This window comes from Canis lupus, chromosome X (genome assembly GCF_003254725.2).
Source record: "Canis lupus dingo isolate Sandy chromosome X, ASM325472v2, whole genome shotgun sequence".
In the NCBI taxonomy this organism is placed as follows: Eukaryota; Metazoa; Chordata; class Mammalia; order Carnivora; family Canidae; genus Canis; species Canis lupus.
The window spans coordinates 7,686,099-7,702,169 of NC_064281.1; the positions used below are offsets into that span (position 1 = coordinate 7,686,099).

At 43.6% G+C, this 16,071-nt stretch overlaps 1 protein-coding gene across 4 annotated transcripts in view; it reads right to left on the reverse strand.

The window, feature by feature from the left end:
• ARHGAP6 (Rho GTPase activating protein 6) overlaps positions 1–16,071 on the reverse strand; it is a 484,128-nt gene that overhangs the window by 53,676 nt on the left and 414,381 nt on the right. For all 4 annotated transcript variants that reach the window (XM_025436396.3, XM_025436416.3, XM_025436405.3 and 1 more), the window contains exon 3: positions 6,632–6,703. In XM_025436396.3, the coding sequence (XP_025292181.3) occupies positions 6,632–6,703 (72 nt within the window). The remainder of the gene's footprint in view (positions 1–6,631; positions 6,704–16,071) is intronic.

The window sequence follows — 16,071 nt, forward strand, 5'->3', positions numbered from 1 at the left end:
TGCGGGCATCCATTTATTCAACAGGGACTCACTGAACGGCTACCACACACCACATCACACTACGCAATGGGGAGCACAAAGCTTATAAAAGCTGTAGTCTGTGGGCAGCCCGGGGGGCTCAGCGGTTTAGTGCCGCCTTCAGCCCAGGGCATGATCTTGGAGACCCGGGATCGAGTCCCACGTCGGGCTCCCTGCATGGAGCCTGCTTCTCCCTCTGCCTGTGTCTCTGCCTCTCTCTCTTTGTGTCTCTCATGAATAAATAAAATCTTAAAAAAAAAAAGCTGTAGTGTGTGCTCCTAGAGGGTCCAGAGTCAGGGCTGGGTGGGCGAGTGGGAGTCAGATACATAAATAATCACACAGGCATCTGGCAGGTGCTATAATGGAGAGATGCATGGAGCAAAGACTGAAGTTCAGTTAAGGGGATACACTTTGAGGTTTCCCAGTAGAAGAAGCCAGTATGCGAGTGAGGACCCGTGAGGCAGGGGAAGAGCTCGGGGGAGGTCTGCTCTTTCCTCTTTGTGTTCCCATCCTCACAGGCTGCTGGGCTGGGGCTGGGGCTCTCATGATGGATCCTCAAGCCATTCTGCTGGCCACATGCAGAAGTAGACTCTCATCACTAAATAACCAGCCTGAGGTACGATGTGTTAAATCCTCTAGTGAGGACAAGTTGGGGGAAGGAACATAATGCAGAAATCTACCGCTATATTTGGAGATGTACACACAGTTGCTTCCTGGATCGCTGTAGTAAGTCCACGTGTATACACATACATTGTAAGCACACTGATCTTTGGGGCCAGGCATGGGGGGGGCACTATTCTAGATTTATGCTGAAAAGCATTAATAACTAAATTAAATGCATTATTTCTTTTAGATTCAAAATTACATCTCCTAGCAACACAATATTGGAGTCTAGCTTTTCTCTTGTTTTTATAACCCCTATGAATAAAACCAGGGTGATCAAGAGAACACAGTTCTCAGGGTTGTTTGCTCTTTGAAAGAAAAAGCTAACTTAAATCAGGTGGAAAGAGACTCTCAGAGGTTTTCCTCCTTGATCCGTGGCAACATTTTAACATCGCTGAGCCAATGGTCAAGTCTACGGTAAAACCAGAAATGGCACTTGAGAAGTCTGCACCTCTGGTTCTAGCAATACATGCGATCTGTTTGGGAGTGAAAACTTCAAAAAGATTTTCATAGGATGCTTACCATCCTCGATCAACGAACTAGGTGGCATGTGGTAACACAAGCAAAAATTGAAGCATGTTTTTGAGTGATCCATGTAGACGGCATAGCAAGAGCCAATACTCAGTATTGATAAAAGGCCACGTCCACTACTAGCAAAATTAGAAACCAAAGAGGACAATACCAGACCATGTGCTGTGCACCCCTGGATTTACTGCGTAAATCAGCGTGGTCTCATCTATGGGAATAATCAAATAGTCTTACTTCCAAAATCCCAGGGAAAGTCTGGAAACATGCAGATGCCAAGGCTGACAGCTACAGGGAATACACAAAAACTGTGGGTGGAACAGAAGGGACAATGTCGAGGGATCTGTGTCTGCTCATGCAGGCACACCCACTGCAGGGATTTCACAGGAGACGGGGCCTCCTGCTTCCTCTCTTAGCCAACTTTGCCATGTAAGGAAAGTCATTCAGAGTTTCTAATATCCCTAGGAAAAAGAAGAAAAATGGTTTCCTTTGGTATCTGTCGTTCGCAATGACCCGAAGTCTGCCACTCTCCTTGTAAATTGGAATAACTGAATACAAATTAAACAGATGGGATACATGAAGTCATGCTTCCTCATTTTTATTTCCCTTTTATTCTCACTCAAGAGACAACCTGCTAACAGATTTGTATTTTTCCCTAATAGGCTTTCTTTCCTGGCTGAGTTTATTTATTATTTCAGTGATAGTTTTGATGTAGTCTCTTGATTCTTGTTGCTTTCTCTTGACAACCCTTATAAGCTTCAGAAAGGAGGCCTCTCTCTGCCCTAAGTTGCAGTGTCTAGAGTCTGGAAAATTCTAGGCAGGATCCCTTGAATATTACTGCTTCTCAAAATATGGTTATTGTGAAATTGAGGACTCATCACAAGTCTATTTGGCAAAACCCTCCTCATGTGTAAATAAAATGTTGGGTACACATGCTTATCTGTGGGTTCAAAGCTCTTCTCTTAGGGGGGTAACACCCAAGAGACTCTGTGTTGATAGTGGCTAATACGGTTGATAATAGTCTTTTAAAACCATATGGACATTTCCCAAGACTCAGTGTTCTGGGGCCTGGGACAGTGTGTATCATGTTCTAATCTGCAGTATGTGTTCACTAGGGAGACTGCTTCCCCTGCTGTGCTCATTAGTAGCAGCCGTGGACTCTCCCAGCCTGTGAGCTGTGGGGTCAGGAGGTGGCATGTCATCCTCTGCTCCCTATTGCCACTTCGAGTTCTGCACCTTCCCTCTGTGTGGCAGAAACCCGCTATTGCACCGTTCCTCTTGCCTCCTGCTCCTTGCTCTATTGTTACGGACTGACTCGTGGTCAGATCTCCCGGGCCACCATCATCCTGGTGGCATGGATATCCACCGAAATGGCCCCTCTAATTCTGCGTCCTCACATCTCCTTCACTGTCTTCTCTTCTCTTACTTTCTCCTGCGTGCCACCTTCTCCACTCACTCCCTTGGTCCCATCCTGGGCCTCGTCCTCACCAGAAGTGGTTCCACCTCAATATCAGGCTTCCTCCCCCGACTCTTGTCTTACCCCCTTCCCAGGTTCATGCCTTATGTGATGTGATGATCTGTTTAAACACACCATTAGGATGATCTGTTTAAACACACCATTAGGATGCCCCGTCTTAATGCATTTTGATGGGGTCTCAACGCCCTCAGCATGCAGACCAAACACCTGTGTGAGGTGTGTGACCAAACACCTACTCCCCGCTGGGACTCCCACTCCCCTGGGTTCCCCCACTTCCAGGAGCAGCGCTCACAGACAGCGGTCAATACATTCACCTTGAGAAGTTCTACACAATGATAACTGATACTTGATTTTTCTACTGCTATTTAATACGATGCAAAATAAAGTTGTATCAACTATTCCTCTCCAGGGCTCCTTTGCAGCTGTCATGTAGTAACACACTGGGGAACAATAAAACGTGGCATGATACTATTTCAGCAAAAAGAAAGGTGCCAGACCTGAATTATGTCCACAGTTCGTGTCAATAAATACATGGCTTGGTCTGAAATATCCTGTGAAGAGGGGACCCATCTCCCAGACCCCCACAGTAAAATTACTCCCCCATGTTCTGCTGAGGAACTACTGAACTAGAACCAATAGCTATCTTAAAATCTTTTCCCCAAAAGTGATTTCTTTTTTGACACAAGAAAGAAATTTTCTAAAAAAAAAAAAAAAAAGAAAGAAAGAAATTTTCTGACGTTCTGAACGTTTAAAAACTGCATTTTGGTTGCCAAATAATTTATCTAAGAGAAATTAAGGACTTGGAACTATTCTGTATGAAAACATGTTTTCTGACCCAGCATCTATTCTGAATTTGTTCCCATATGGAATTCAAGAGTCATACGGGCACTGCTTAAGTGGCAAGAGGGACAAAGGAGTGTCACACGATCTGTTGTGTTTTATGTCAAGGCAATTAAATAAAATACAGGACATGATTCATTCTGATTGAATCAATTAATCTAGCAGCATATCAAACACTTAATGAATCACTCTTTATTGGGAGAGCAATTTGATTCTCAAAAGCTGCTCCTATTTATTTTTAGATGACCTAACCCAAGAAGTCACTTAGAGTTTCCTGTTTTCCTTCTTTTACTTTTGAACTCAAATGATTATCATTTTCCACATGTGCAGCTGCTAGGAACCCCAGTGTTAATATTCAAGTGGAAGAAAATAATGTGAACCATTACAACTGCGCAAAGCCTGCATGCTGCCCCCTCACGCCCTGGCTCCCAGGACATCCGTGTGATGGATGTGTGGGCACAGGCAGGACTTTATGTTCAGAAAAGACGCCAGGTAATTAAGCCTAAGATGTCCTTAGGCCCGGGACATCTCCTTTTTCAATATCAGAGCTACTTTAAAAGAGGGGGGAAAAATCCTCTTTTGCCACGAAGTCTGATATTTTTCCCTTTAGTTGGATGGACCACCAGAACCTACCTTCCTTTTCCCAGCCAGCAACCTGTACAGCTGAGCTTATGTAATATATAAATATGATACAGTCTGCAAATATGATGGCCCAGTACGCATTGGCTAGTTTCTCCCCCGGCCCTTCCTTTCCTGCTCATTCACATCCTTGCTTCCTGTTGTTCTGTAACACGGCAAGCACACATGCATCTCTCTCTGCCGAGGGAACTCGATCATCTCCTGCAATAAAGCTCATTCTGTTTAGCCTGAACGGGCACTTCTTTTTTTTTTTTTTTTTTTTTTTTACAATTCATTAATGCTACACTTTAATCAATTATAGGCAGAAAACAAAGTGATACTTTTATCATTTAGAGATTTGGGGTCATGTTTATTGAGGGATTAATGTATTATGTGTTCATGATATAGTTTGTTAACTAGACAATAGTGGTTATTATCTAAAGAAATTCTTCATTAGTGAGATTTCAGTGATCTAAGAGTATACTTTTGAAGAATCACCGAAAGTCTACATTATGAGTATTCAGTCCTACTCTCAGTAGTATCATCATCCTAGAGTAAACTAGTTTTAAAGGTGCGCATTACTAATGCCAGTCTGAGTGGCCCCTTTAATACTCTCCATAAACACTAAGGATTAATCTAGCGAGGTAAAGGTGATCGGTGGCAGGAACAGAAGGAGTAAAACTCTAGTTTAAAAAAGCTACCCTGGTTACTAATACTCATTTAAAAATAAGGGCAAGAACATACAGAGCGATTAAACAGAATCCAATTTATCAGACAGTGATAGGTAGCTGGGCAAGAGTTCACGCCCTTTGCCTTCACTCCTCCAGCAACGGATTCTGCTGTGAGAGGATGTGCCCTGGGGAGTCCACGCTGGCTAACGTGGACCAGAGTTCTCATCTTAGAAGCTGCACATCAGAACTTTATACAATGACTCATGTCCAGGACCCCTACAGACTAATGGAATCACACTTTCTGGCTTGGGGGTCTGGGCACTGGGAATTTTAAAGGTTCCACAAATTATTCTACTGTATAGCCAGAGGTAGGGATCATTCACATTTTCAGTTTCTTTTCTCCAGTTTGAGGTAAACATTTGAGATGTCTGGAGATATTCCGGTTGGAGGCAGTGCTACTGGCATCCAATGGTAGAGGCCAGAAATGCCACTGAGCATCTCGCACGATGAACAGGACAGCCTCCATAATGAAGAATTATCCAGTCTAGGGGCGCCTGGGTGGCTCAGTCAGTTAAGTGGCCAACTCTTGATTTCGGCTCAGGTCATGATCTCAGGGTCCTGGGATGGAGCCCCGCGTGGGGCTCTGTGCTCGGTGGGGAATCTGCTTGAGGATACTCTCTCCCTCTTCCTCTGCACCTCCCCCTACTCATGCTCCCCCCCCTCGAATATCTAAATCTTTTTTTTTTTTAAAGAATTATCCAGTCTAAAATGTCAACAGACTCAGGTTGAGAAATCACGCTCTAAGGGAAGTAAAACATTGGTTCTCCATTCTTTAGAATTCTTTATCTCCTTTCAGTCCAAAGAGCCAAATGCCATGACACTTTAGGCACAGTTCAAGACATGGGTGTAGAGTCTGGGATCAATGGTGTGGACTAGGTCTTGTCCAGTACTGACCACAGTGCATTTCTTTTTCTACCTTCAGTTTTACTGCCTTCTATTATCTTTCAAGCAGAAATTCAATCATAGAAAAGAACTCCAAGGTGAGACATGGCTCTCCTCACTCAACACTCATTCATTATGTCACATAAAATGGAAATACATTCATACAACCACACCATTCAGCAGGCATTTCATATGGGACCATACAAACAAGCCACGGAAAGTTGTACTGTGCTAATGGGGCCCAGGTGCCCATTATGCAGGCTCAATGAATACTGGTTAAAAATGACCACAAATACTTCTGAAAGAGTGGCTAATGTGTCAGTTCCCTAAATAGACATAGAAGGGGACACCAAACAGTAGGAAGAGAGTCAACAAATCCCAAAACATATAGGGCAAAAAATAAGCATGCTATGGTCTAACATAAAAATGCTGAGAATGGCCCATCTCCAGTAGCCCATGAGGATGAGACTGTTTCTTTCCAGTAGTCATGGTAGGTGAATCCAAACTTTTTCTCATTCAACTAGCCCTGCCTAACGATTGGGACCTGCCAGACAGCTGGTTAGTGTTAGAGATGCTGTCCGTGGCTACTCAACCCAGGTTCTTCTTATGCATTGCTGATTGGCTAGCATCATAATTGGAACCATAAACTTGGCCGAAGTCACACTTTGCTCAAACCAGTTGAATTCATCAATTCAGTACAGGGCCACTCAAACACAAAAGAGTAGACCAAAACAGGCTTTAATGACATTCCATCATAGAAATCCAGTTTGCATAATAGAGTTGAACCACATAAATCTATGCAATTCAAAAACCCCACCAAATTCAACCATTATGCTCCATGGAAGATGCATCCGCTCTAGTTCATTCTGTCCTTTACCTCTATCTTTGTTTTTCTCCTTTCCTAGTGAATCCAGTTTCTTTCGCAAAGACTTCTTTCTCTTCTGTCCATCTGTAAATATTAAAAGAATGAGAAGTTGTAAACACAAGCAGACAGATGATATCTTACACTATCAATAACCACATTTGACCAAAAGCATGACGTCTCACTTACTTCACTTATCATTTGGCATTTCAGACAGAAAAATGGCTCTGAAGCGAGCAAAAAAAAAAATTGAACTCCAATAAAAAAAATATACAAAAAAGAAAAAAAAGAGCCTCAGAAAAATGGCTCTGAAAATACACGGTAACCCCTTCCTTGGATAGTACATCTAACAAGAATCTTGATGTATGCTCTCAAATTTTGTTTCAATCATGGAAAGTACAGGAAACTTACCTCCTTCAGAATTAATTTAGTGTTGACACTAAATTGCTGTTGCTATTACATGAGTCTCTTCCTATTTTTCATGTTTATGCAAACCAATGTCATCTTGAATCAAATCTCCATGAGACGAGAGTCAACAGTACATATGGTTTTGACATTTATAAGCTGGTAGCGTGTAACTGGAGAAGGAAATGAATTTGGGGGTCTAGAGGAGTCAGATCTAATTATTGCTGCATCATTTACTAACTGTGCAACTTGGGACAAGTCTCAGTGTCCTCATCTATAAAGTGGGAATTTCATGGGGTTGTGGTGAGATCTAATGAGACGATGCACACAGAGTGATATGGGGACTCTGACATACGTGCATAAGTTCTGATTTACTTTCCCTCGGGGGGTTGCATAATATTCCATAGTGTAGCCGTACCATAATTTCATTAACCATTCCTCCACTGATGGACATTTGGGTCATTCCTAAGTTTTCACTATAATAAGTAAGGTATATATTCCTTTAGCGTCTTGTACTTGCAACAAACATACTGAGCACATCTGGCTAACTCCCTGGGATGTCATCAGAAAACACTGCCAGTCATCATGGCAAGAATGCATTTTGGGATTATGCAACAGTCTACTGAACATGTGGAAGGCACAAATCGGGAATCCGCACTGTGATCCAGTTGGGGAAATACAGCCCATGCCACAAGGAACCTTATGTTTAAAAGGAGGATTAAGAATTGTTTTTTTACAGGATATACTAAAAAGTGTAGTCCAGAAAGGGACTCAGCCCAATAAAATTTAAAAGCCAGACTCTGATATCAGGAAAAGACAGCCTGCACATTCTTCACCAGAAATGAGCATTCCTGGGATCCTCACGGGGCTGCAGATGTTCCCATCTCCTCTCTGGATTTTTGGAGGCAGAAGACATCACAATATGATCAGCAGACACACTCAATCCCTCCTCTTTCAAAGAGCAAAGAAACATTTCGGAAGATGATTCTCTTCCCACAAAATGGACCTAGTTCCTAAGAGTCTTCACCCTTGCGGTCGTGAGATTCATATGAGGGAACATTAAGTAAATCACTTGTAATGTGGTGAAGAGCCAGCAATGTCTGTCATTCTGTGTATGTTCTCATCTCCAGTGTCTAAAAGATGATTAATCTTATGGCCTACCATAGTGTATTATAAATGTACGACAACAAACATACCAACAACACAAGATTCAAATCCATTCTCCAAATAGGACAGGACTTCTCTGTCACGCTTTGTTTGCCACTGGTTCATACCACCAAATGTATTTGACTGGAACAAGGGTATAGTTTTTAAAATTTTGATCATTCCTTCACTTTATTTTTATTTATTTTTATCTATTCCTTCATTTTAATCATTGACCTAGAAGAACAACTAAACTATATAGTAAAGCTTAAGAAACTTAGTTTTCATAACCACGGGGCAGATCCTAAAATGCAAGCAAATTGTCAAAGAACCAGAACACAGATGGGATAGGGGACATTTTCTTTTAAGATAGAAAGATTTTTTTAATTTCTTTTTAATTGTAAGAGGTAGCGTCTATAAAGATGTGTATAGGGGGCACCTGGGTGGCTCAGCGGTTGAGCATCTGCCTTTGGCTCAGGGCATGATCTCGGGTCCTGGGATTGAGTCCCGCATCAGGCTCTCTGCATGGTGCCTGCTTTCCCCTCTGCCTGTGTCCCTGCCTCTCTCTCTGTGTGTCTCTCATGAATAATAAAAAAAAAGATGTGCAGAAATCCAAATGTGCAGTTTAAATAATAGGAGGCCAACTCCCACATCACCAACAGCCAAGTTCAGAGGTAGACCACTGCTCATACCCAAGCCTCCTGTGTGCCTCCCTTCCTCACCCCCCAAGTAATCACTGGTCTGGTTCTTGCAATAATCAATCATCTGCTTTTCCTTGTAGTTTTATTATCTGCTTGTGCATTTATAAAGAATACAGTTTGTTTTTCCCACTTTGGGGTTCACAGAGACAGAATCACACTGTAGTTATTCTCTCCTGCCTCACTTGTATCATTCATCAGCACTTCTGAAATTCATCCTGTCAAGGCAGGTAGCTGTAGCTCCCGTTTTTATTGCTGAACAATGTTTTCTGGTATGAATATACCATGGTTCATCGGAAATTTGAGTTGTTTCTAGCTTGAGTCTATCAGAATCAATATCTTTGAAAAAAAATTTTTTTTGAAAAATTTTGTGAGTGTGTCTTTCTATGTACATGTCCAGGAACCTTTCTCTGACAGTGGCTCTAGGACCACTGACATCAGTACTGCCTGGGAACTCGTTAGAGGTGCAAATTTTATAGTCCTACCCCAAAACTATTGACTCAGGAACTCTGGGGTGGGGTCCAGCAATGTGTGCTTTAACAACACCCCCAGCGGATTCTGGTTCACTGTGAAATCTAAGAACCACAGTTCTAGCGTAGATCTAAACGGACTGTGTTGCCAGGTCAGCATGTGTGCAATCTTAGGCTTTACTAGGTAACATCAAACATTTTCCAAGTTGTTTGCTAATTTGCATTCCCACCAGCATGAGAGTTTACATAGTCCCACAAGGACAATCTGTACTTCAAACTCCAAAATTCCAAATACCTCGAAGCCTCATTGTAGGAAAAAAAAATCTGATCTTTGTCAAGAGTGACCCACAATTTTAAAAATTCTTAGGTATTTACAAGACATACTAATATTATCTTTTTTACTTAACTAGACATTCCTGACATCCACCTCAGGCCAGCATGGACACCTAACCCTGGGCCACTGTACACCTGGCAAAAGCCTTGGAGTTTGCAATTCCATCCTAGCCTCAAAGGAAGGTTCTAGCTTGTCTCAAATCTTCAGAAAATCCCTGCTGAGAAAAGTTTGAAGGAATGCTTTTTGGCACCATTGTCCTTACTTTTCCAACCACAGCTGCCTCGCTATTGACTTAGACCAGAAACGTAGACTCTCAGAGAACGCAAACCAAAGGAATTCACAGGCAGTGAGGAGGGCTCAGTTAAAAATGTGGGCAAAATGCTATAAAAGAGACACTTGGTGGTGGAATGGCAAGTGGCCCTTTAGAGGCTGCATCTAACCTATAGCCTTGGCTCTAGAGACACTGGGGGCTGGATAACTTTGCTGTGAGGAACTGTCCTGTGCACAGTAAGATCTCTAGCAGCATCCCTGGGCTCAGTTTACTAGATGCCAGAGCACCCACCCATTCCCTGTTGTGACAACCAATAATGCCTCTGGACATCACCAGATGTCCCGCAGGGACAAAATCACTCTGGTCGAGAAGCACTGGTCTGGGCATAACTCTACCCAGAGGGTAGCTATGGGCTCAAACCATGGGACACCCAAACTCCAGAACATTATTCCCACTTTCCCACTCATCACAAGGCTCCATCTATACTCAATCTCAGTTTCAGGCAGAACAATATAAAAATGTTTATAAATTTTTGAACTTTTACATATCAGGTCAAATAATGGTTTCTTCCAATTTATAAAGAAATGTGAGTCTGCCTATGGCTGTCTTTCTGCCAGATTCCTGACCATAGGTGGGGGAATAAAGTAGGTTCTTTGGATAAACAGCCTCCTATTTCTTTGTGTGAAGCATTTTGTCCTTGTTTTATCAGGTGTGGAACAGCATTTGATGGTGAACAGTCGTATGAATGGTTGTAGGAGTATGTCTTTAGCATGCAGGGAAGACTCAGGGGACATTAGGATTTGTTGTTTGTTTGTTTGCTTGTTTTTAAAGGACTAAACATGGTGGATGAAGAGACTTCCTGGCTGGCCCTCCACTGGCCAGAGCAAGGATTCAGGAGGAAATCATAGGAAGACCATTTTCTCAGCAAATGGAGATGCTCAGCAATGGAATGAGCTGCCTCAAAAAAAAAAAAAAAAAAAAGAAAAAAAGAAAAAAAACAACCCAAAAACCAACAAAACAAAACAAAACAAAACAAAAAAGCACCACTCACTGTGACTTCCATCTCAGCTGCTCTTTCTGTCTTGCATCCCTCACTCTGGGGAACCATGTCACGAGCAACCCTATGCAAGGGCTGTGTGGTGAGGAACTGGAGTCTCCAGCCAGCAGCCACATGAGTGGGCCGCGACACTGATTCTCCTGCCCCAGTCATGCCTTCACATGACTGCAGCCCCAGCTGAGCTTGATGGCGAACCTCCCAAACCAGAATCTGAACCAGAACAACCAGGCTGTGCTATTCCCAGAAACTGAGTGAGATAAGAAATGTTTATTATTTATAAGAGGAAGAGAAAAGCCAAGGAAAAAAAAAAAGATGCCCAGCCAAACGCATGTGGTATCCTAGACGGAATCTTGGGTCAACAGAAGGATATTAGCAGGGAGGCTGGTGAGATATGAACAAAGCCTGTAGTTTGGCTGATGGCAACGTACCGACGTCGGTCTCTGCGTGGTGGTAAGTGTACCAAGGTCACAGAAGATGCTAGTGTCAGGGGAGAGTGGCCGAGGCGCAGGCATAAGGGAACTCTGCAATTGTCTTTGTGACTTTTCTATAAATCCAAAATTATTCTAAAATAAAGTTGCTGCTTTTCCTCCCAGGTACTGGACATATTCAAGCAAAGGCTGAAGCCTCGTTGGCCCAGCCCGTGAGAGGGTGGAGGACTCCTGGAAGGACTCTGGGAGTCACAGACCTGGGAGCTCATCCTGATGGCAAGAAGGTGACTTACAAGTCAGAGTGTTGGACCTGGCTGAAACTACTGGAATCATCTTCCTGGTCACATCTCCCCGAGTTGAAAGAAAACATGTGTTGAGGCCAATATAAAGCATCCATTAGGTCTCTGCCATTCTGGTGGAGCGTGTTTTCTGGAACGGGAGTGGACAGGTGAGAGGCTCGAGCGGAGTTGTTTGTATGGCCCTGCTGATATTCTCATAGGTGGCTGATTAGACTGTCTTATGATACCTCCTCCTTCCTGGGTTCCCTAAGTCCTTCTTCTGCATAAGTTACCCAGACCTGGTGCTCGTCGCTTGCCTGCAAGGACAGTGATCCGTATGTCCATCTGTTTGCTCTTCAGGTTCCCCTGCCTGTCCTGATAAGCCAAAATACAGTCTTTAAATTCTACGTGGCAATGCGGATAAGGCGAGCTGCCCAATCTGTGGACGTCTTACAAAAGCGTTCACTAAGACTGTACCTTAGCCTCCTTGAAACCCAAACTCGTTCCTTCGTCTCATCCGCTCCCCCTGTCGAGGGCTCTCAAGCCCCAGACCTTCCGAGACGGAGGCAAGAAAAAGACTAAACCATTCACTTGCTCTCCAGTTCGGGACAGGAGGCTTGTCAAAGCAGTGGTAACATCATTAGGGAAATAAGTCAATCAGAGGAGGACAAGCATTATATGGTCTCATTCATTTGGGGAATATAAAAAATGGTGAAAGGGAATAAAGTAAAGGGGAAAGGAGAGAAAATGAGTGTGAAATATCAGTGAGGGAGACAGAATATGAGAGACTTTCACTCTGGGAAAGGAACAATGGGTAGTGGAAGGGGAGGTGGGTGGGGGGGTGGGGGTGACTGGGTGACGGGCACTGAGGGGGACACTTGATGGGATGAGCACTGGGTGATGTGCTATATGTTGGCAAATTGAACGCCAATCAATCAATGAAAAAAAAATATTAGTGGCCCCTGACCCTGGAGGCCACTCGCTGTGCCCATCCCTTGCGCCTGGCGTTTTCCAGGGAGTCCCCTCCGCGGCAGAGGCACATCTGGCTTATAGGTTGACACTGAAAACACAGCGGGGCTGATGAGAGCCAGGCAAGCGACCCACGGGCAGGTCCCACCGCAGGTAGGGGTGGCTGCGCGGTGGCACCACGGTCAGCGGGGTGGGGGGGACCCCAAATCGGCCCTGCCACTTGGAGCTGCCTGTTCAAAGTCCGGCCCGACAGCCGGCAGGGGGGTCAGCCCTGCACGCGGTTAGCAGGCGAGCGGCCACCCGGCCTTCTCGGCGGGACCCGGGGCGCCCAATGGGCCCCGATGGGCCCCGATGGGCCCGAGAGCTGGGCGCGGCCGGGCGCCGCGGCTCAGGAGGGGAGGCGTCCGGGTGGGTGCGGCGAGCGGGCGATCTCCGCCCGGCCCCGGCGCCGCAGCGACGACCCCCTGGGCCCGGGGACGGTTTCCCCACGGCAGCTCCGTGTTTAAACGGCACTTCCAGCAGGCGGGCTCGTCCGTGCGCCCCGGCTGTGCCTCCATTGGCCACCGACCGAGCCCACGGGCAGCTGAGACACAGCCTGGACGCCCAACCCAGGCGCCGGGGCTCGGGGCCGCACACAGACACCTGCAAACCCTGTGAGAGCGAGCTGAAGGCACCTTGGTCAGAGGCCTCCAGCAGGTGCGGGGCGGGAAGCCAGGTTGGCCTGGGCTCTCACAGGGCCCCGTGGCTTGGCGGCCGCCCTCCACCGCAGGCCAGGAGCCCTTCCCCGGCGGGGCCTCTTAAGGTTTTCCTCCTGGTAATCCCACCCTCTGTCACACAAGCATTCTATTGGTGAAGAAAGATGAGAAAATAGCTAATTCACGACACTCTCCTTAGTGGAAACTAGGGCTTAAGACAGTGACTAAATAAGAATGCAGGAAGAAAACAACCTACATGGAAAAAGCAGAAAACAACGTATTCAAGCCCAAAGTTATCTCACAGTTCGGTCAACTGTGGGTCTCACTACATATATATATGTATATATGTATTATTATACTTATTATATATAAGTATATATGTATATATAAGTATATAATATGTATATATTATATATAAGTATACAATGTGTATATATGTATATATTATATATAAGTATATATGTATATGTAAGTATAGAATGTGTATATATATAAGTATATAAGTATATATAAGTATATTATATATAAGTATATATGTACATATAAGTATATACATGTATATATAAGTATACAATATGTATATATTTAAGTATATATATAAGTATATATATACACACACACACACACACACTTTTTGGTGTTATTATTAAAAGTATATATATATACACACACACACACTTTTAGGTGTTATTTTTAAGAGATTTTCCATGCTAAAGACTGTTGGTCATTTAATCAAATTTATAGGCCAGTGTTTCCATTTACGTATCACCCTATCCTTAGCAGTTCTTCCACTAACCCTGATTGCAATAGGAAGCAAGTAGAAACAGGGCAACTGAGTCATTTTTCTTGCTGTAAACCCCAATGAATTAAGCATTGTTTCTTTATCCTGCTAGCACCTTGTGGGTTAGATTTTTCAAAATCTGTTTCCAAAGTGCCTATGTTTCTCTGGGAAGAAAGTATTTATGGCATTCTTAAGCAATTCAGATGCCTCCCCCCAGAGCTGAGGCTCCCCAAAGTACTTGTGAAATGTACTAATCCTCACAGTTTACATGTTGAAGTGGTGGTGAAATTATCAAAGCTGCGGTCAGAAAGTAGGAACATTCTGTGAGTCTCTCTCACTGCTGTAAAGAGAGTCGGCTCTTGGAGGTCACCATGCTTCCAGTTCAATTAAATACTAAGAAACCTTTCCCATTTTGTGTAAACTATTTTGGCAAAGTCGTTAGTTCTGAAATTTTTCCTTAGGAGGAAAAAAAAAAACCCCTTTAGATTCTTGAGCCTCAAAGCAAGTGTTTTTCTATTACAGAAAATCGTTGAAATATTTGATTTGTTGATCATGTCTTGTTATTCTATCAAAACGTGAGGTAGCAAAGCAAATCACATGTCTTGGATGTCATGGGTTTGAAAAGCTCAACGATGGTTTTTCCTTAACCAGGCGCTCTTTATAATCACTGCTTGCTGTAATAACCAGTCATGATCAAATTATGCCCTAGAAGGATCTTTTACTTGCTGTCATTTTTTCCATATTCAAATGCTGTGAGTAAAGAGAAAAAAGGCTATAAGCTCATGTTCCAAAGGGGCAGCCCTGTTGTTATTCTTCCCTAAGCTAGGAGCTAGCCTGTCTTTCCAGGCATCTGAACTTGCATTTCTTATCGCATATTCCTTAAATCAAAAACAATGTTTTTAACTTAGTCTAGGTAAGCATTATGTTTGCAGAGACAGAAGTTTCCAAATATCAGAGCAAGAAAAATGGCTTTTGGCAAGTCTTTTCCTGAAGCCATATTTCTTTCCTGGAGCATAAGGGAAAGAAAGCAGGTAGGAGAACAAAAAGACAGAAATCACTTATCCCAAAGAATACCCTGTATTGCTAAGGAAATTAAACTCCAAATTACAGAAGTTTCATCATTACTTGTTTTAAAGCCAAAACTTGTGGTTCAAATTGAAAAGGTAGAGTCAGACAAGGGTATCTACACATGGTCTGATTTTGGATCTGTGTAAGGGGCCAGTGCTACGTACTTTCTTTTGACAGATATTGTTTTACGGTGAACAAGTAAGAAGGGACTCAAATATCTTTAAATCATAACCTTTAAAGCCTGGGAACGCTTCCAAATTTCTGCCAGTGGATCCCATGAAAACAGCTCTCACAGATTCAGTAACTGGACAAGTGATGTAATTAGATGAACACTATTAGGGTCTTCATCCTTTCCTTTTTCATCCTTGTTTTTGATTATTCTTTGAAACATATGAAACAATTCTTAATGAGATAGGAACACTATATAAATAAATATGCTATGACTGAATTCTAAATCCAGTTCCTTCAATTTCTCAGAGATTTCCTGAGGCACAGATCTATGCAAAGGCCTGTGCTAGACACTAAAGCAAATGAATGTGCTAGAAGGATGGCTTCCTCCCTATGGCTTCTTGGCAATGACGGATGACACTGCCATTATGCACACCAATAGTTTCTAATCTAAATCCATCTTTATCCTACTTCATCACCCCCCCCCCCAATTTTTTCTTTCCCGGCTTTGGTAGGTGCTCACTCTCCAGGTGGTCATGCATCCCGGGATGAGTACTCACCCCAGGCTCAGGAAAAGAAACTGAGGTCAAGCCAACTCCAGTGATTTCTTTCTGCTTGCCACTATGGACTTGGACACTGGCTGATGTTGCTGTTCTGGGGGTGGAGAAGTGAGGGAAGCCTACTGAGAAG